The sequence below is a fragment of the Pelophylax lessonae genome (assembly GCF_965119305.1).
Source record: "Pelophylax lessonae genome assembly, chromosome: 11".
Lineage (NCBI taxonomy): Eukaryota > Metazoa > Chordata > Amphibia > Anura > Ranidae > Pelophylax > Pelophylax lessonae.
In genome coordinates this window covers 72056111-72077345 of record NC_138778.1, presented here as the reverse complement: position 1 = coordinate 72077345, position 21235 = coordinate 72056111, and the positions used below count along the sequence as shown (strand labels likewise).

At 45.6% G+C, this 21235-nt stretch overlaps 1 protein-coding gene across 1 annotated transcript in view; it reads right to left on the bottom strand.

The window, feature by feature from the left end:
* The window catches only part of ARHGAP23 (Rho GTPase activating protein 23), a 247147-nt gene extending 231564 nt beyond the window's left edge, over positions 1-15583 (bottom strand). The window contains exon 1 of the mRNA XM_082271434.1: positions 15077-15583. Coding sequence (XP_082127560.1) covers positions 15077-15265 — 189 coding nt within the window. The 5' untranslated portion in view covers positions 15266-15583. The remainder of the gene's footprint in view (positions 1-15076) is intronic.
* Positions 15584-21235: the final 5652 nt, after the last annotated feature.

Below are 21235 nucleotides of genomic sequence, written 5' to 3'. Positions count from 1 at the left end.
AGCTTCGGGTGCCAACATTGCAGGACCCCTGGACAGGTAAGTGTTCTTATATTAAAAGGTAAGCAGCTACAGTATTTGTGGCTGCTGAATGGTAGGTAAATGGTGCTGTGCTGCCAATTAAGTAGATTAATGTTCTATATAGCAAAGTGCAGTGACTTAGTAAGATGGATTTTTAAAACAAATGCTTGAATTCCTATTTGTGATGCACTATACATCCAAGTGCGATGTCTCAAAAACGAATTTAAAATAACTGAATTTTTGTAAAATCTTACCGTAAAATTCCTTTCTCTGAGTCCTCCGACAGTCGCCGCCCCTTCATAATCTTCACCAATGGGTATTGACCTTTGCTCCGTAGGAGTAGCTAGGCAACAAGATTTGTTAATACAAAAGCTTTTAGCATAATCACACCCCTAGGGGGCGGTCCCCTCAGTCAATACCTCCCTGCTTCCAGCATCCTCAACTCAGTTTGGTAGCATAGCAGTAGAGTACATAAACAAAACCCCAAAAGAGGGGCGGGGGCGGCGACTGTCGGAGGACTCAGAGAAAGGAATTTTACGGTAAGATTTTACAAAAATTCAGTTTTCTCTTACGTCCTCCGAAAGTCGCCGCCCCTTCATAATCTTCACCAATGGGACGTCCCAGAGCAGTGTAGACATGAGGGGTGGGAAACGCAGCCGCGCACAAAGCAACGCAGTACCCACATCAGAGACAGGAACCTTACCAAAGTAAGAGAACCAACTGGGCAACAGGAAAAACGTGCTCAACAGGAGCAACAACCCAGGAAAGAACAAGTAACCCAGGGGTAAGACACCCCAACAGCCAAGGGCCCAAAAACAAGGGTCCCTAAGGCACCGCCGCACTAAGAACCTTGCGGCCAAAGGAAGCATCAGCCGATGCCTGAACATCCACTTTGTAAAATTTTGAGAAAGTGTGAACGGATGACCAGGTCGCCACCTTACACACCTGGGCCACAGAAGCCCGATGATGACAGGCCCAAGACGTACTCAGAGATCTGGTAGAGTGCGCCTTCACAGGGAAAGGAGGAACCTTCCCCCTCAAAGCATATGCCTGCTCAATGGTCTGTCTGATCCATTTGGCGATGGTCGCAGCCGACGCCGCCATGCCCTTCCGAGGTCCCTCAGGAAGGACGAATAGGGAATCCGACTTGCGAAAGGATTTAGTCGACGAAAGGTAAACCCTGATCGCCCGAACAACATCCAAGGAATGCAGGGCAACTTCCTTTGGATGCTTAGGCTTCGCGCAAAGCGAAGGCAAGACAATGTCCTCATTAAGGTGAAACTCCGAGATCCTTTTCGGAAGAAAGGAAGGGTTAGGTCGAAGGACCACCTTATCCAAGTGAATCACCAAGTAAGGAGAGCTGCAGGACAAAGCCGCCAGCTCCGACACCCTGCGAGCCGAAGTGATCGCCACCAAAAAGGCAACCTTCTTGGACAACAGAGACAACGAGATCTCCCTGATCTTTTCAAAAGGAGCCTGTTGCAACACGGACAGAACAAGGTTCAAGTCCCATGGAGGCAAAGGTTTCCTCCTAGGAGGGACCAAATGTCGCACCCCCTGAACAAAGGTGCAAATCAACGAATTGGACGCCACCGGGCGTTGGAAAAGAATGGCCAGCGCAGAAATCTGACCCTTAATCGTGGTCAGCGCCAAACGCTGGTCCACACCAGTTTGGAGGAAAGCCAACACTCTCGATACCGAGTATGAGCGAGGGGAATACCCCCTGGACTCACACCAGGCAAAGTACGTTTTCCAGGTACGGTAGTAAATTTTTCCGGAAGAGGCTTTTCTAGCCTTAATCAAGGTGGGGATGACCTCAGGGGAGAGACCCCTATCCTTCAGGACCTGGCTTTCAACAGCCAGGCCGTCAAAGCCAGCGACTGTAAAGCAGGATGGAATATCGGCCCTTGAGACAGAAGGTCGTCTCGAAGCGGCAGACGCCACGGAGCGTCGACTGCCAGATTGACGAGGTCCGCGTACCAAGACCGGCTAGGCCAGTCCGGTGCCACTAGAATCACCGTATGCGGTTCCGAAGCCAGTCTGCAAAGGAACCTGGACAACAGTTGAATCGGGGGAAAGGCATACATCAGACGATACTGACGCCAGGGCGCCACCAACGCGTCCGAGGCGTCCGCCCGCGGATCGCGCGTCCTTGCCACGAACCTTTCCACCTTGTTGTTTAGACGAGACACGAACAGGTCCACATCTGGAAGACCCCACTCCGCGCACAACATCTGGAAGACATCCGGGTGAAGGGACCATTCTCCCTGGTCCAGGGTCTGGCGACTCAGATAGTCCGCCTGCCAGTTCTCCACCCCCGGAATGTGTACTGCCGATATCGCCGGGACGTGCGTCTCGGCCCATGACGGAATGTCGGCCACTTCCCGAGCCGCTCAGGCACTCCTGGTGCCCCCTTGATGGTTGATGTAGGCCACCGCCGTAGCATTGTCCGTCTGAACCCGAACTGGACGGCCCTGAAGCCGTTCCGACCATTGCAGAAGGCAAAGCTTTATCGCCCTCAATTCCAGCATGTTGATCGGAAGAGACGACTCCTCCTCCGACCAAGTTCCCTGGGCGGACAGAACGCCCAGAACACCACCCCAGCCCGACAAGCTGGCATCCGTGGTGATCACCGTCCATAAAAATGGACTAAAAGACTTGCCCCCCGACACCGCTGGGGACTGGAGCCACCACAGAAGACCCCTTCTGGTGCGATGGCTCAATGAAATCCGTAGATCCAGAGATTGCGGTCGCCCGTCCCACTCGGCCAGAATCTCCGCTTGAAGACCCCGCGTGTGAAACTGGGCAAAGGGAATCGCCTCGAAAGCCGATACCATCAAACCCAGACATCTCATGCATGTCCGGAGAGACAAGTATTGAGTGTCCCTGAGGGACCTGACCTCGTCCTGAAGCGTCCTGAGCTTGTCTTCCGGCAGGAAGACCTTCGCCTGAACAGAGTCCAGAATCATCCCCAGGTAGGGAAGACGAACCGACGGACACAGCGTCGATTTCGGAATGTTTATCGTCCAACCGAACTCCTGCAGAGTCTGCATCGTGGCGGACAGGTCGGTTACCAGATCCTGACTGGCAGGGGACCGAAGTAGGATATCGTCCAGATACCCCAAGACAGAGATGCCCTGAGCTCGCAATAGAGCCAGGACCGGCGCTAGCACCTTGGTGAATACCCGCGGAGCTGAAGCGAGACCGAAAGGTAACGCCACGAATTGGTAATGATCCTCCCCAACGGCGAATCGAAGGTACTTCTGGTGACCCTCGAAAATGGGGATGTGTAGGTACGCATCCTTCAAATCGATGGAGGCCATGAATTCCCCCGGAACCAGGGCAGCCACCACCGAGCGCAGGGATTCCATGCGGAACTTGCGAACCCGCACAAAGCGGTTCAGAGCTTTTAAGTCCAGAATCGGACGCACCTTGCCCTCCTTTCTGGGCACAGTGAACAGATTGGAATTAAACCCCCGAAACCTGTCCCGATGAGGCACCGGAACCACCACTCCTTGGGCCCGCAGGTCCCGCACCGCCAGGTGCAGATCCCGCAAGCGCTCCGGAGATAGCTGAAGATTTGGGGGAAAAAATCTGCCCGCCGTCCGAGAGAGAAACTCGATCTTGTAACCAGATCGAACGATTTCCTGAACCCATCTGTCCCGAATGCGGGCCACCCAGGGTTGCAGATGAAAAAGGAAGTGATGCAATGGCTGACCGACCTATATAGCCTATGAAGGCTCCACAAACATGGCCGCTCGGCTGAGGGATTCAGGCCACAAGAAAATGGCGCCGACATGTGCTTGCTCGATCGTTCGTCGGCAAAATGGCGGCGGTTTGGCGCCAAAACACAGCGCTGTACTAGACAGGGCCGGTCACCACACATTAACCGAAAAATAATGGCGGGCCGCATCAGCGGCCGCCACACAGCATGTCTGAGCCCAGTCTGCCCCATACATTACACACAGCAGAGCGGGAGAGACCCCCCCCCCCCCGCAGCCCACAGAAAGGAAGCTACACAGGGATCTTAGGGAGCCCGCACTTACACAGATATGTGGGTCACACAGTCACAGACCGACACCCATACAGACAGGTCCCCCCATAGAAAGTTACTTACCCACCGGATGGCGTGGGGAGCCGTCACCAGCGAACAAACCGCTATACAGATGACAGGGAGTGTGGCAGCCAGGACGCAGCGGACTGCGGTGCGAAACCGCAAAAATGGCGTCCAGTGAGGTAGCCACCTCACAGGCAGCATCCCTGCAGCGAACAGGGATGGGTCATTCAATATGCCAGGGAAACCTGAGCTGAACGCTCGATGGCAGGCTGGGGAACCTTCTGGCTCTCAGCCCTGGGATCCAGGGCGGCCAGTCCGAGACCCAGCTCCGCATAATCATCTTCACCCGAAGAAAACTAAACTAAGGCTGATAAAATAACAGCTAAGTAAAAGAAAGAGAAAAATACTTAAAATAAAATCAAAAAAGGATAGAAGGCTGAGACTGAAAGCCCCAGCACAGGAACAGCCAGCTACTCCTAAGCTAGGCAAATTCAAACTGAGTTGAGGATGCTGGAAGCAGGGAGGTATTGACTGAGGGGACCGCCCCCTAGGGGTGTGATTATGCTAAAAGCTTTTGTATTAACAAATCTTGTTGCCTAGCTACTCCTACGGAGCAAAGGTTAATACCCATTGGTGAAGATTATGAAGGGGCGGCGACTGTCGGAGGACGTAAGAGAAAAAGTTTTCTAATTCCTATACAGAATCACACATCCTGCTACAATATAATCCAAGTGCATATAAATCACATATAAGGCCACCAAAGTGCACTGTGCAATCATGTAAATATCAAAAGAGTGGATATTATTGCATTCAAAATATTCACAGATAAGATTATATACTGGTTAATATAAAACAAAATGCAAAGTATTCAATGACAAGTAAAAAAAGTTCCTAATGTGTATCCATGGTGTATCCCTTCACTGTTTAATATTAGGTGTCCATATGGAATTCTTTCCTTCATCCCGGTGTCACCACTGTGGTCTCTGGCCTCTCATCTGAATTTTGCTTAAAATAAGCATGTAGTATTATCTCCCTGTTGTTATTGCTGTATCTTCTGCTCGCCACTAGGTGTCCTCTGTAGAGTTCCCCACTGCTCTATTTTCTGTGTGGGTAATAGGTACTTTTGGAGACTTCTAGGGGTCCTCTCGCCATATGATTCAGGATGGGTTTATATTAAGATAGTCTCATGGTGTAGTAAGTTTGTAAAAAATGTATGTAAAATAAACAGCTTTACGTGTTTACGTCATTTCCAGTTACCTCTGCTCTTGCCCTACGCGTTACGTCATGGCCACGTGACTTTTTTCAGGGGATCCTAGGTCATTTGCGGCCCCTCCCCCCCTTCTAGGAGACACACAGGAGGTCCAGGAAGACAGCGGCACCTTTGAGAAAGTGCAGCGCAATCGCAGTAGGAAACAGGCTGTGAAGCCGCAAGGCTTCACTTTCTCTGTCCCTTAGTAAGGATGCCGGCGCCTGCACCCGGAGGCGATAGACAGGTCGGCTTCAGGTGCAGACATTGCAGGATCCCTGGAAAGAGAAGTGTCCTTATATTAAAAGTCAGCAGCTACAATATTTTTAATCCCCCCCCCTTCCAAGGCTGGAACTCCGCTTTAAGGAGTCCTGCGCAGCTTTGAAACATTGTACTTGGGTGTAGTTTACATTATGCTACAATAAAATGTAATTAATAGAAATGAAGCCGTATAAAACTTGACCAAATCAAATAAATAAAAATGTTAAAGTGCCCCATAAACACCCCCCCCCCCCCGCAGGTTTATGCTATATTGTGCTAGTATGAACCATACACTAGCAAATTATGACAAACTTCTCTTTAAATTGGAGCTCTCAAACGTTGAGTTGTCCCCACTCCCGATGCTTACATCTACGCATTCTCTGGCCATGTGAATGGCCAGGCTACAATAATGTCACTCCCAAGCATACCTATGGGAATTGCAATTGTGTCACGGGGCTCTCTGCAATCAGGGCACACTGAGTGCGATGTGAACACAGAGCATACTGCGCACGTGCCACTGAGGTCTTCGCTGGAGCCGAACTAAATATCTACTGAACAGAAGTTTAAGAGACATTCACAGTACCTACAGTTAAAGTGTTACTAAACCCACAACAGTAAAATCAGTGTGTATATGCAGTAAAGCATGCTTGTTATACTCACTGTGGAACCTAAGGGGTTAATCCTCTGCATTATTTAAAAAGTCTGTTTAATCCCGTCTTCTCTGATCCTCCCCTTTTACCAATGTACCCACATCATCTCATGATCGAACAGAGCCTTGGGACAAGTTGCATATGCTCAGTTTGGTGTGTATGGTTGGAGGGTTTTTTTTGTTCTTGGGAGAGTGCATGTGATCAGCACAGGACCAATCAGCATTGTCCAGACAGAGGGTCAGGGGTCCTGCAGCCTTATAGGACAATCAGGGGAGAATAAGAACTCCTCCTACAAGCTTTAACCAGTGCTCTGCTGGACACCAATAGAAGCCACAAGACTGCTCCAACTGCTGATGAGAAAAGGTATTTAGTAGTTTATATTTACTAAAACTATTGTATTTCCATGTTCTGTGTACAATGGGAGAGTAGATATGAATGCAGGGTCCTGCGTTTAGTAACACTTTAAGACGTATTTTAAGCTTACCTGTAGGAAGCATGTAAAAACGTTGTATTTAACCACTTCCATACCGCAGTACGTCACATGACGTCCTGGGCTTTAAGTGGTGATCATTTTTTTCAGCCGGCGATTCCCTGCACCATAAGTTCAGCCGCTTGATTGCTCTTACAAGCGGCAGGAGGGGACACCCCCCCCCGCCACCCTCCTGTGCGATGGGCGAGCCAGAGAAGGAATTGGCCGCCAGCGGAAGTACACCATAGAGACTGCCAATGACCAGATGGTCCCCAGCAGTCTCTGACTCTCAGAGGTCTGGGTGCAATGTGATGATGATGTCACGCCCGGCCTGGCAGTTATCAATACTGCCCAGATCTTGGCTGGATAGCCGAGATAGTTTTTTTTTTTTTTTTTTTTTTTATTTCAGGCTTTCAAGCCTGTAGGAGAGATCCGAGGTCTTATTGACCCCAGATCTCTCCATAAAGAGGACCTGTCAGGCACTATTCCTATTACAAGGGATGTTTACATTCCTTGTAATATGAATAAAAGTGATAAAAAAAATAAAAAAAAAAATTGAAAAGGGAAAGTGCAAAAAATGTAAATAAAAAAAAAAAAAAATGTAAAGTGCCCCCGTCCCCGCACGCAGAAGCGAACGCATGCGTACGTCCCAGCCACAAATGTAAACAGCGTTCAACCCATACATGTGAGGTATAGTCGCGAACGTTAGAGTGAGAGCAACAATTCTAGCCCAAGACCTCCACTGTAACTCTAAACTGGTAACCCGTAAAAAAAGTATTGCCTATGGAGATTTTTAGGCCCCTTTCACACAGGCGAAACAGTCCGTTCAGATCCGCCTGTTCATTTTTTTGGCGGATCTGAACGGTCCCCCCATGTATTCCTATGCTGCATCGGATGTCAGCGGAGACATGTCCGCTGACATCCGACCCGATCCGTCAAATCTGGACGGATGGAAACCCTATTTTCCATCCGTCCAGCGGATCGGATTGGATGAGAACGGACCGACTGTCCGTTCCCATCCGATTTCCCCCATATAGAGATGCATGGGGAACTGACAGCTGTGTCTCTGCACACAACACGGAGACACAGCTGTCATCCTTTTGCTCAGCGGGGGATCGGCGGATCGATCCCCCGCTGAGAAAAGCATTTGACGGACATAGTGTGTGAAAGAGTCCTTAAAGTACCGAAGTTTGGCAGCATTCCACGAGTGTGCGCAATTTTAAAGCTTGACATGTTCCTTATCTATTTACTCAGCGTAACATCATCTTTCACATTATACGAAAAAATTGGGCTAACTTTAGTGTTTTTTTTTTTTTTTTTAATTCCTAAAACTGTTTTTTTGTTTAAAAAAAAAATAATTCTGTGCAAATACCGTGCAACATAAAAGTTGCAATGACTGCAATTTTATTCCCTAGGGTCTCTGCTAAAAAAAAAAAATATATATATAATGTTTGGGGGTTCTGAGTAATTTTTTAGCAAAAAAATAATGATTTTTACATGTAGGAGCGAAGTGCCAGAAATGGCCCAGTATGGTGTGCTAGTGTAATGTTCTGGTACCTCTGGTACCCTTTATTCCACTTTCCATTCATGTATGCGTCCCACCATTCTCTTTTGGTAGGTGCGCATACACCTTTAAGACCGATGCTGTCATCACTGAGCGCCGCAGAGCGGCTATTTCAACCGCCGGCGTTCTCACTCACATGTTCGTTCAACCGTCATGGTTGGAGCGTCCCTGTCTGAAGTCAGCATACCAGATATTACTCGTTCCTGTATCTCGCTACCTGAACTTGTTCTCTGATCCTGTGTCTCGCCACCCGATCACTCCCGGCATGCTGCTTTCACCCTTCACTCTTCCTCCTGCCTTGAAGCTCATATGCTTACAAGCGTGTCTCGCTGTGGAACCTCGCTACGATCCCTGTATCTCGCTACCAGGATCACTTCCTCAGAACCGAACCTCGCTACTGATCCCTGTATCTCGCTACCGGATCACTTCCTCATCACCGGACCTTCTACTGCTATACTATAGTGATAAGTACCCCGTAGGGGAAACCTCCATAACTTACACTACTACTATTTGCATTAAGGACTGTTACTACTATCCTATCATCTGCACTATCATATAGATTGCTAGCTCTTGAGACTATTACCATCTATCATCTGCACTGCTGCACAGATTGCTAGCTCTCCTGTCTACTACTATCTATCCTTGCACTGGGTTAGTCTATCCTGTATTTGTCATCTGCTGTCCTCACCACCTACTAACATACTCGATACTAACCTATCTGCATTCCTAAATACCATCCTTGAACTCTCCTGTACAAACCTATCAAGTGCTTACCATCCTTGTCACTGTTCACACCTGTCCCTTCAGCACATCACCTTCATACTATCATATACATCCTATCACTCCAGGAACATCTCATTGAGTGTGTATATATCTGTATGTTGAAGCTGACAGGCCCACGGTGATGAGTCCTGGAGAGTTGGATCTGGTATTCAACATATCTCTGCATGACTACTGAGTGGAGATTTTGCAGCTGCAAATCCAGCCTATATACAAAAACGCAGGAGCGTTACAGCTAGCAGCATATTTCACAGTATTTTCTCCCAGCAGTCACCTAAATATCAGCAGTGAAGATGATTCACAGGTTAATTTATACATTTAAGCTAAATTACTTTCATCTAAACTCGTGTGTGAACCATAAGCTCCTTTGGGATGTGAGTTTAAAGCAAACCTGAACTGAGAGAAATACAGAAGTGACCATTGCTGAAAATGCTTAAATGTCTATCTCTAACTTCAATACTTTGAGTCACTTTGCTGGAGTAAGCATGATGAATATTACAGTTACACTAAACTCAGAACTTCTATTCTACATAATTGTTTCATGTCTGACACTCAAAGTAATGAAAACTGCAATTAACATTCTCTGCAGAGGGGACCACTGATGGCAACCTCCATACTCCAGTACAAGATTTCTAAACGTTTAGAAACTCTGTAGATGTGTAAAATAAAATGTAACATTAAGGTAAGTTGTGAACTACTATATGTGCAAAACAAAAGTTTACATAAGTGCCAATTACTCCATCAATGGAAAATCTTTGTTTCAAGACAAAATACAGAGCACTTGCTCATGGAGTGGCACACATTCAAACTTACTGAACAATGTCAGTGTGCCGAGATCAGCAGTTCCTAAACTATGCAGTTTTCATCCAAGCGGAAGGAAACAGTGCAGGAAAAAGACATCGCTGACAGTCATAAAACTAGGAAAATAAGCACAGGAAATGATCCACTGCAAAAGCCATACCCACTGCTGATCCCTGTGCCCTGTATGCATCTGATGGCCATACCATTGCTCTCTGATTGTACACAAGTATCACGTTGCCGATTTGTATTCTAAAAAAAAATTCTGGAAGTATATATTTTTTTTTTTTATACAAATATTTTTAACTAAAAAGTGTCCTGTTAGAAAGTTCTCCCTTTGGGCAAATAAACTTTTTAATATGTATCCTGCAAGTATACATTTTTTTTTATCTCAATGACAAAATGGAAAACATTTAAAGCACTTCCATGTCTGTGTGACATGCTGAATTGTAGCTTTACATTGCACTTTTGTGTTTAGACACGTTGCATTACTTGTGGTCATACAGTGCCTTGAAAAAGTATTCTTTCCCATTGAAATTTTCCACATTTTTTCATGGTACAACCAAAAATTTAAATTTATTTACTTCGGATTTTATGTGATAGACCAACACAAAGAGGCACATAATTGCGAAGTGGAAGGAAAATTATAAATGTTTTTTTTTTACATTTTTTACAAAACAATATCTGAAAAAAGTGTGGCGTGCATCTGTGTTCAGCCCCCCCCCCCGATTCCATACTTGTAGAACCACCATTCGCTGCAATTACAGCTGCAAGTCTTTTAGGGTCTTTTTACCAGCTTTTACCAGGTTTGCCCTTTCTTCTTTGCAAAATAGCTCAAGCTCTGTCGGATTGGATGGAGAGCATCTGTGAACTGCAATTTTCAAGTCTTGCCACAGAGTCTCAATTGGCTTTAGGTCTGGACTTTGACGGCCATTCTAACACATGAATACGCTTTGATCTAAACCAGACATGTCCGCCCCATGGCCCGGAACCGCAGGCAATGCGGCCCACTGGCCGCGGAACTCCAGACAGTCTCCCGCCTTTGGCCGACAGCTCACGGACACCCGAAAGCGCCATGCGATCTCCAGAGTGGCTGCTTCCTGTATAGTTCCGGCTCTGTCACAGGCGGAGTGATATGAAATGCACTCCGCCTCTGACAGGACCCATACAGGAAGCAGCGGCTCTGCTCACTACTGCAGCCGCTGCTTCCTCCAGCAGTATCCGACGTCATGACCAGCAGTACCCGCCAGCAGTACCCACCAGCATTACCTGCCAGAAGTACCCACCAGTAGTACACGCCAGAAGTAACCACCAGCATTACCCGCCAGCAGTAACCACCAGCATTACCCACCAGCAGTAAGAGCCAGCACTACCTGCCAGCATTAACCGCAAGCATTACCCGCCAGCAGCACCCACCAGCAGTACCCGCACCAGCATTACCCACCAGCAGTCTGCAAAATAAGTAGAAAAGGTATGTGCATTAGTGTGTGTAAATTGTTGCAATAGGTTTTTTTTAATAACCAGTTGTGTTTTGTCATAATGTCCTTGTTCATACATGTATGAATAAGGACATGACATTTTCTGGCTGCCTAAGTCATATGTGCTAGGGGTGCAACTAGCCCCATCACATAACTGTAAATATCCCAGCATGTGCAGTGTTTCTGACTCCTACCACCATAACCACTTCAAATCACTGAAGTGGTCATGAGGGTTCGAGTGTTCCTTTAACACCTCTCAGAAGTAAACCTCCGTATACTGATTACATTTCATTTCATCATCCTCTAGTTGCGTTAAATTAGTGTGGTGGGGCGTGGTGCGGCAATGGCGTGGCCGCGTTTTATTACTTATATACCTTAACTATAGTATAAATTTTATATGCGGCCTGAGAACATTTCTCTACATTCAACGTGGTCCAGAGAAGCCAAAAGGTTGGACACCCATGATCTAAACATCATTGTAACTCTGGCTGTATGTTTAGGGTTGTTGTCCTGCTGGAAGGTGAACCTCTGCCCTCGTCTCAAGTCTTTCGCAGACTCTAACAGGTTTTCTTCTAAGATTGCCCTGTATTTGGCTCCATCCATCTTCCCCATCAACTCTGATCCGCTTCCCTGTCCCTGCTAAAGAAAAGCATCCCCACCACATGATGCTGCCACCACCGTGTTTCATAGTGGGTATGGTGTGTTCAGGGTGATGTGTAGTGTTCGTTTACCATCACACAGCGTTTTGCTTTTAGCCCAAAAAATGTTGCTGTCATCTGACCAGAGCACCTTCTTCCACGTGTTTGCTGTGTCCCTCACATGGCTTCTCGCAAACTACAAACAGGACTTCTTATGGCTTTCTTCTTGCCACTCTTCAATTAAGGCCAGATTTGTGGAGTGCACGACTAATTATTGTCCTGTGGAAAGATTCTCCCATCTGAGCTGTGGATCTCTGCAGCTCCTCCAAAGTTACCATGGGCACTTGGAAGCTTCTCTGATTAATGCTCTTCTTGTCTGGTCTGTCAGTTTAAGTGGACAGCCATGTCTTGGTAGGCTTGCAGTTGTGTCATACTCTTTCCGTTTTCGCATGTTCAAAGATGACAGGTTCAAAGATTTTTTTAATATAACCTAACCCTGTTTTAAACTTCTCCGCAACTTTATCCCTGACCTTTCTGGTGTGTCCCTTGGCCTTCATGATGCTGTTTGTTCACTAAGGTTCTCTAACAAACCTCTGAGGGCTTCACAGAACAGCTGTATTTATACTGAGATTAAATTACACACAGGTGGACTTATTTACTAATTAGGTGACTTCTGAAGGCAACTGGTTCCACTAGATTTTAGTTAGGGATATCAGAGTAAAAGCGGGATGAATCCAAATGCATGCCACACTTTTTCAGATATTTGTAAAAAATGTTGAAAACCATTTATCATTTTCCTTCTACTTCACAATGATGTACCACTTTGTGTTGGTCTATCACATAAAATCCCAATAAAATACATTTACATTTTTAGTTTCAACATGACAAAATGTGAAAAATTTAAAGGAGTATGTATACATTTTCAAGACACTGTAGGAAGGTGCTGCCCATTTTTACAAAATTGTGCATTCATTGTTAATCATATCTTGAATGCAAATAACCATCATTTGCATACACTATATATGTATGTACTATGTTAAAAGGGGGTTTTCTTATACCGGTGCCACACTGGAATATGTTCCAACAGTAATCCACAAGGTTGGAAGGTTGGTAGGAGTGGCTGATAGATCAGTGTGGAAGACCAGTCTTTTTATCCAGACCATGCCACGTCATGCACAGGTGGCAAGTTGTATTGATTAGTATAGCATCACTGCAGAACAACTTAAATGCGAAGTCCGGGGCCGTAGTAACTGCGTATACTGTTCTGACTAAACAGCATACCATACTATTTCCTTACATGAAATAGTAATACACCTTAGTCCTACAGGAGAATCAATGTTCCTGTTAACTGCACTGGAAGACTCCGAACCTCAGTTCAGTTGTTATAAAAGTCAAGTAGCGGCCAAACATATGTTGGAGTGGCTGTGTCTTTAAAGTTAATGCTTAAAAAAATAAAAAACCTTCACAGCCTAAAGCATTTGTTCCCTTGAAATATGTTTCCAAGCTTTTTGTCTCTTTAAATATGTGTAAGCCTCATATTTGTATATTTACGGGGTTCGCCCTTTTGCTTATAATACCTGATTGACCCTGCCAGTCCCTCTTCTTTCTTCTTCCTAAACTGACCCCTCTATGCAAAGAAGCCAATCTGTGCTTTCTGTGGTCAGTTTGTGTCCCATGTCTTCTCATACGGAGGTCACGTGTAGCAGTTACTCTGTGTTGAGCTGTGCAGAGGATTACGGTCATGTGAAACTTAAAAAAAAGGTATGTAGACAGCGATTTTATTATTTTTTCATTACTCTGTTTAGAAAGGGACTGCGATTATAGGCTAGTTCTTTTTTAGTAGGTACTCAGGCTTCACATCACTGATTTATAATTAAGTACAGTATGTCCCACATTGTGCAGGCAGCTGTATCCTGGAGAAATCTTCACTGTATCAATGCCGTCCCCTTCTGGTCCCTGAAATTCAAGTACTGCAAGGCATTATTACCCTGGACATTGCATTTAAGTTGCCTAGCAATGAGGATCTACTAAACAAAATATTATGCCACCTGTGCATTGTGCATCATGTGCAATAATCTAGTCTAAAGGCCCGTACACACGTACCGATTGTCGGACGTAAATATTTGGCCAACGTCCGATCGGCCGATTGTCGGCTTGTTAGTATGATGCTTCTGACAACCGACTGCGACTTTTCGGCCGAACAAAATCTGGTCTGCATGCTATAAAATTTTTGTTGGCCAACACCAGAACGAACGATTGTTCGTCAGTCAGTACAGATTTCAGCCGACAAAAGCCAGATGAGCAAGACTGGGCATGCTCAGAGAAGAAAAAACACACGGAAAGTAAACCAGCACATGACATCACTTCTGAAGTTGGTTGTTGTTGGCCGACAAAATTTGTGTGCAGTCTTGAGCACTTTTCAACCAACACGACAGCACAGGACAAAAGACGGCCGATCGTTCGGCCGACAATCGTTGCGTGTGTACGAGGCTTTACACACGGATCTATCCGCCACTCCCAAATTTTCAAAAAAAAATGTGGACTACTGTCGGGAACATATTGTGACATCAAAGCAGAATATACTCTTCCAACTTCTAGTATGCTCCTGAGCATTGGTTGCTTGCATAAGGAGAAGTGAATCTACATATTTAAAAAAAAAAAAAAAAAATGGGCAGCACCAACCTAAAGGCACAAATAATGCAAACGTTCTAATTACAAATGTAAAGAATTATGTAAAGAATTATGTGAAGTTATAATTCAGTATATCATATAGACTTTATTTTAAGAGTTTTTTTTAATTTTGTGTTTTTGTCTGTATTGAGGTAAATGATTAAAATTTAAGCCTGCCGGATATACAATATAAATTAAGTTTATTTACCCAGAGGGGGACATCAACAAGGCACCACTATAGTTCGAGTTTATCCACACCTGGGTATATCAATATTAATATATTTAGGTTTGTGCCACATTTTTGAGGTAAAGTTCCCAGTGTTTTGCGAGGATAGATCTCATTAGTTATGCATTGTTTGGTCAGTTCAGTTGAGGATTGTGAGAAGACAGGCATACATAAACAGTACATATTCTGCTATTATAGTGGAAATGGGTTATGTATCTTACCCTGTGCTTTACACCCCAAAGGGAACTCTTCGGCTGGGATGGAAATGTAGCTGACCCCAGATCACTGTACCTTGAGCTGGCAAGCCAAATACAACAGGGTTCTGGTGAGCTGCAATCCACTCCTACCACTTTCTCCCAGCACCAGTTTGGCCCCTGCGAGCCAGACGTACTTCTCTGCATGACAGGCATGTCTGCTAAAATTTAAAATCCACTTGCATGCTTCCGAAGTACTGCCCACCATCCTAAAGTTGTCTTCCTTTGATCGTTAATGCCAGGGATGCATGTAAGACAAGTGTTGACAATAACTGACAGGAGGGGTTCTAAGGGATACACAAGACTCAAAGCTCAGCTGCTTTATGACAGATGAACTGTACACATGATGAAGACAGAAAACTTTAGACTAATGCTGTTCACAACACAAAGGAAAACAAGGTAGACGTGTGCACACACAGTCAGCAAGGAAAGTGAAAAGATACATTAGGAGACATGAAAACAACTAAATCGGAGAGGAAGGCAGTCACAGAGAACACAAAGGGAGAGTCACAGCCAGACATCAATAGACACAGGGGAAAATCTGTCACGGGCTCTTACCCCACCCTACATTTGCCTCTCCCTCTCCACACCCCTTCGCTTGTCCCTCTCCACACCCTCCACTATCAGACCAGAGCTGACATCAGCACAAGTGGGGCTTTGCCAGAGGAACAGAAACCTTAACCTGACCATTACTGTCCAGACTCTGCTCACACCACTATTCAAATAGAGGGGTCTGCTCGGTATGCTAATCTATGAATGACAGGCTATCAATCTCACTGTGCCAAACTCTTGTCTGATTGACAGGTGATGCCCAGTAGTGCAAAAGTATGTCAGCTGTGAATTATTAGGCAGAAACGCTAAAAGGGCACCTTATCATGGGTCAGCTATGCTGTGTGCCTGATTGCTAGGAATGCAGGAGACAACTGCAAGGGATCTATGAGGCAGGACCACGGTGTTAGATGGTCATCCAAGATTGATGTCATTGGGTCACTATGTGTTCTGTACACACAGCAATCACCATACAATGGAATAACAATCACTAAGAATGAAATTGTTGGAAAGTTTGCAAAATCATGGTCACTTCCTTTCTGAGCAGCGCTCTGACACTCAACCATGTCCCTCTCTATCTCTTTGTTCTATACAGCTTTCCGTCTTCCTCACATTTCCTTCCTTCCTAAACATGTTCTCACTAACACACGTCTCAGGGCCAATGCTAAGGAGAGAGCCAGCCAACAGCAAAATCTGGGCAGAAGTGTGGAGAAAAGACAAGTCAAACCGAGGGCAGACACTGGAGGCACGCAGGAAACAGGAAGATGGAGGCAATATTGAATGAAGATAAGTGACAAAGCAGGGAATGCTACAATTACATGGCATTAGAGCATGAGAAAACTTTACAGCCTACATCAGACAGGAGTCAGACATTAAAGAACAGATCACGTTTTACATGTCCAGCTGTCAAATTATTGTGCATGCTTATGTCCTCTAAGTATATCCCACAGATTAGTGTGAACCGTTTACCTGGGGGGCAAGGGGCTTATCAAGCAATATGCTAATACAACAAAAAAAGAAAGTGCCCAGAATTCAGCTTGAAGTATAACTTAAGGCAAAACGTTTTTTTAGTTTTTAGATAAGAGTTGAGAACACCTGTCAGGGTATTATTTTTTATACTACAGATTATTCTACAGGACCTTGCGGACATCACTGGAGCGAAAGAGTATAGTTCTGCGTTAGTTTGACAAACAACACAGACAAAGTTTTCAAGCAGCTTTTTAACAGGTTCAGCTAAAAAAAAAAAAAAAAAAAAAAAAAGACTTCACTAAGGTATGAAGTAATAGTACCTCTGTGCCAGGTATATAATATACTATAGTAAACTGGTGATTATTACATCATAGCACAACATGGCTTTGTCTACTCTACAAGGGAAGAGCATATTATAGTTAAGGCAGATACAAGGAATTACTACAAAGCTGGCGTAAATTACTTCTGTGTTTTAAAAGGCGTTAGGCAGTTTCCATTAATCGGTAAACTAGGCTGACACGTACCGACTAAACTATAGACAGGTTCTGCAGGACTTTCACACTGCAAACACAACACAAAAACCATGACTGAAATGGGTGCTAGGAAATTAATTATTCATACAGGCTGAAAACAAAGACCACAAAGGGGAGAAAGGGAGGTCGGTCTGGACTGTTAACTCATTGTGTCTTGTATATCAATCCACGTCTCTCCAGACTCAAAAGCAATATGACCCCATAAAATCACTTTTTTTCAGTTACAAAATAATTAGCACAATCATTAGCTGGATTTACAAGAGACAGTATTTTATTGATTTCAAATTGGATCCGAACACAAAAAGTGAAGAAACGCAAAACGAGAAATGTCAATTGTGCCTTCGCAGTACAGTGAAAGTATGCTTTTGTATTGAATTCCTTCTGAAATAAAGAAGAGAACGTCCTGCTATGTGTGGGTGCCAAGGCACTCGTGTGCCCAGGAGCTCATAGCTGCATATCTAAAGCATGAAGCAAAAACGTCCTCAACTATAAGGCTCGGTTCACACTATTGCGATGCGGGAAGGCTGCGAATTCGCAGCCTGTTCCCGCATCGCACACGCACCCCCGGCAGTTCACACTGCCATATGCGATACGCTGGGGGTGTCAATGTAAAGTTAACGACACCCCCAGTTTGATCGCATATCGCAGTGCGATCGTGCAGTTCGCACAGGATCGGATCGCACAAGTGTGAACCGCTGTGCGATCCGATCCTGATGCGGCAGCAAAAATGCCTCCTGTGCGTCTTTGCTGCGGGTGCGGTGCGAATTTAGCCATACAAACTGTATGGCTAAACTCGCACCGCACAGCTGATCGCTTGTCATGTCGGAGCAGTGCGCTCCGACATGACATGCGAACCCGGCACACGCAGAAGTGTGAACCGGCTCTCCGATGTTTTTCTCCTCCACACAGATTTGTTTGTTTTTCACTTGAGTTGTACAGTTATAGATCACATTATAGGTGGAAAACATTAAGAATGCATTTGTCTCCTTTTTTTACATCACAGAAACCTGACATTTTAACCGAGGTGTGTAGACTTTTTATATCCACTCTATTGTGTTTTTTTTTTAATTTAATTAAAATGTATATATGATATTTTTTTAATTGCGTTTGCAAAACAGCTGCGCAAATACCGCAAATAAAAGATTGTAATAATCAACATTTTATTCCTGAGGGTCTCTGCTAAAAAAAAAAAAAAAAAAAAAAAGAAGAAAAATGTAGAATATTTGGGGTTATAAGAAACTTTCTAGCAAAAAAAATGGATTTTTGTAAAATCTTACCGTAAAATCCTTTTCTCTTAGCTCATCGACAGACGTAGTCCTCGGTGATACACCACCTTCGGGTTATGTTACCTCCGCAGGAGCAGGACTAGACAGGAAATTAAAAAGCTCTGGCCACACCCTAGGGGCAGTCCCAGAGGGTATATCCTCTCTCTCTCTGCCTCAGCAAATCAGTTATGTGAAAAAGCAGTGCTTAGAGAATTTAACCCAACCCAACTCCAAAACAGAGGGGCGGGGACTACGTCTGTCGATGAGCTAAGAGAAAAGGATTTTACGGTAAGATTTTACAAAAATCCATTTTTCTCTAGCGCTCATCGACAGACGTAGTCCTCGGTGATACACCACCTTCGGGACGTCCCAGAGCAGTATCACAACTGAGGGGTGGGAAAATGGAAATCAATCCCAATCTAGAAGGCCCAACCGGTGCCAACTAGAAGTTTACAATGCTCATCCTTAATGATGAGACTCAACCAAAAAAAGAGAAAACTATTTTTTTTTTTTTTTTTTTCCAAACAGAAAAAAACCCTCGAGGTAGACCACCGGTCTCCTCAAATTGCGGCCTGCAAAACCTTGCGGCCAAATGAGGCATCCGCCGATGCCGTCACATCAATTTTATAGAATTTTGTAAAGGTATGTACCGACGACCAGGTGGCCGCCTTACATACCTGGACCACTGACGCCTGATGGCGAAAGGCCCAGGAAGTACTGAGCGCTCGAGTGGAGTGCGCCCTAACAGGGAACGGAGGACTCTGACCCTTAATAGAATAAGCCTGTACCACCGTTTGTCTAATCCATTTGGCAATGGTCGCGGCAGATGCAGGCAAACCCTTTCTGGGGCCATCCGTGATCACAAAAAGTGAATCCGTCTTACGGAATGATTCCGTAGCTTTCAGGTATACCCTGATTGCCCGAACCACATCTAAGGAATGCAACGCATGTTCCCGATGATGCTTGGGCTGAGGACACAAGGAAGGTAGTACAATATCTTCATTCAGATGAAAATCTGAAACCACCTTGGGAAGAAAAGATGGCTTAGGATGAAGTACTACCTTATCCCTATGAATCACTAGGTATGGTGACTGGCATGATAATGCAGCCAGTTCTGACACCCTGCGAGCAGAAGTAATAGCCACCAAGAAGGCCACCTTCTGGGATAGAGTAAGCAAGGGAATCTCCCTGATGTTTTCAAAGGGAGGTTTCTGTAGAACCGACAAAACCAAATTAAGATCCCAGGGCGGTAAGGGCGCGCGGACTGGAGGAGCCAGGTGCCGCACCCCCTGGATGAAATTCCGCACCAAGGATTTGGTAGCTAAAGGCTTCTGAAAGAAGATTGCTAATGCTGAAACTTGACCCTTGATGGTGCTCAAGGCTAGCTTCTGCTCAACCCCTTGTTGCAAAAAGGCCAATATTCGAGACACCGAATAGGTACGTGGAGGAAATCCTAAAGATTCGCACCACGCAATATAAGTCTTCCATGTGCGATAATAGACTTTGCTGGAAGTCGCTTTCCTTGCTTTAATAAGGGTAGGAATGACTGAAGTAGACAAACCTCTGTCCTTCAGTACTTGGGTCTCAATGGCCAGGCCATTAAAACCAGCGACTGTAAAGCACGAAGGTAAATTGGTCCTTGAGACCACAGACACTCCCTGAGACGAAGTTCCCACGGAACGTCTGCGACTAACATGTCCAAGTCGGCCAGGCCGGCTTGAGGAGGCCAGCCTAGAATTTCTAGGACCACTGGCGCTGATTGGATCTGAACCAGGCGTCCCTAGAGGTATCTGGCCCCGACCATCCGAGAAAGTCTGGTCGTTTTCTGTTCCCACACATTTATCAGATACCTGATTGCTATCAGGAAGGGTGATCTTTTCTGGTTGAACCTCAGGGACCGAAGTCACCCGACTAGAGGCTACTTGGCCTATCTGGTCAACCAGATCTGATTCCTGTGAGGTATCGGGACTAATCTTAGGAAAAGGTAAAGGAAAAGATCTTTTCAGGGAACGGTAACTACCGCTTCCTGTGGTACTTAAATGTTGGAAGGGAAGAATCGCACCGGTAGTAGTGGTTGATGCTCGATCTAATGTCCTGAATACCGGTGAAAACGTCCCCCCACCCTGAAACCGGGTGGGGGCGCACCTTCAGGCTGTGTACTCCTTTGCTTCGGGTTTGGCTGGGTTGGTCCCCTTCTTGAACCCTCCTGGAGGAGTCTTGCCTTTCCCGCTAGTACCAGCCGGGCGCCCTTTATGGGCGGTAAAGAAAGGTCCTCGCTTGTTGCGAGGTCCCTTAGCTTTTGCAGCCTGTGGCAAAAAAGTGCTCTTGCCCCCAGTGGCATCCTTAATGATTTCATCTAGGTTGGCTCCAAATAGACGATTCCCCTGAAAGGGGAGATTGGTCAAGGTCTTTTTGGAACCTAGGTCAGCTGACCAGCATTTTAACCACAGCACACGTCTGAGGATCACTGCTAACTTAGATGCATGCCCTAATAGGGGGGTAGTGTCCAAGGCTGCGTCACAGATAAACCGTAGCCCTTGTATGATCTGTTCCATCAAATCAGATGTCTCCTGGGGAATATCTTTTCCCCTAAGATCTTGGCGTACCATTTTCGCCCATTCCGTAAGTGTCTGGGAAACTAGACCAATAACGATTACTGGTCTAAATGCTGACCCTATCAGAGAAAAGATAGTGCGGGACTCTGCTTCTATCTTTCGATCCACCGGATCCTTAAAGGACGAAGTGTCCTCCACTGGAATAACCGTGGCTTTATTCAGCCTGGAAATAGGCGGATCCACGACTGGTGGTAC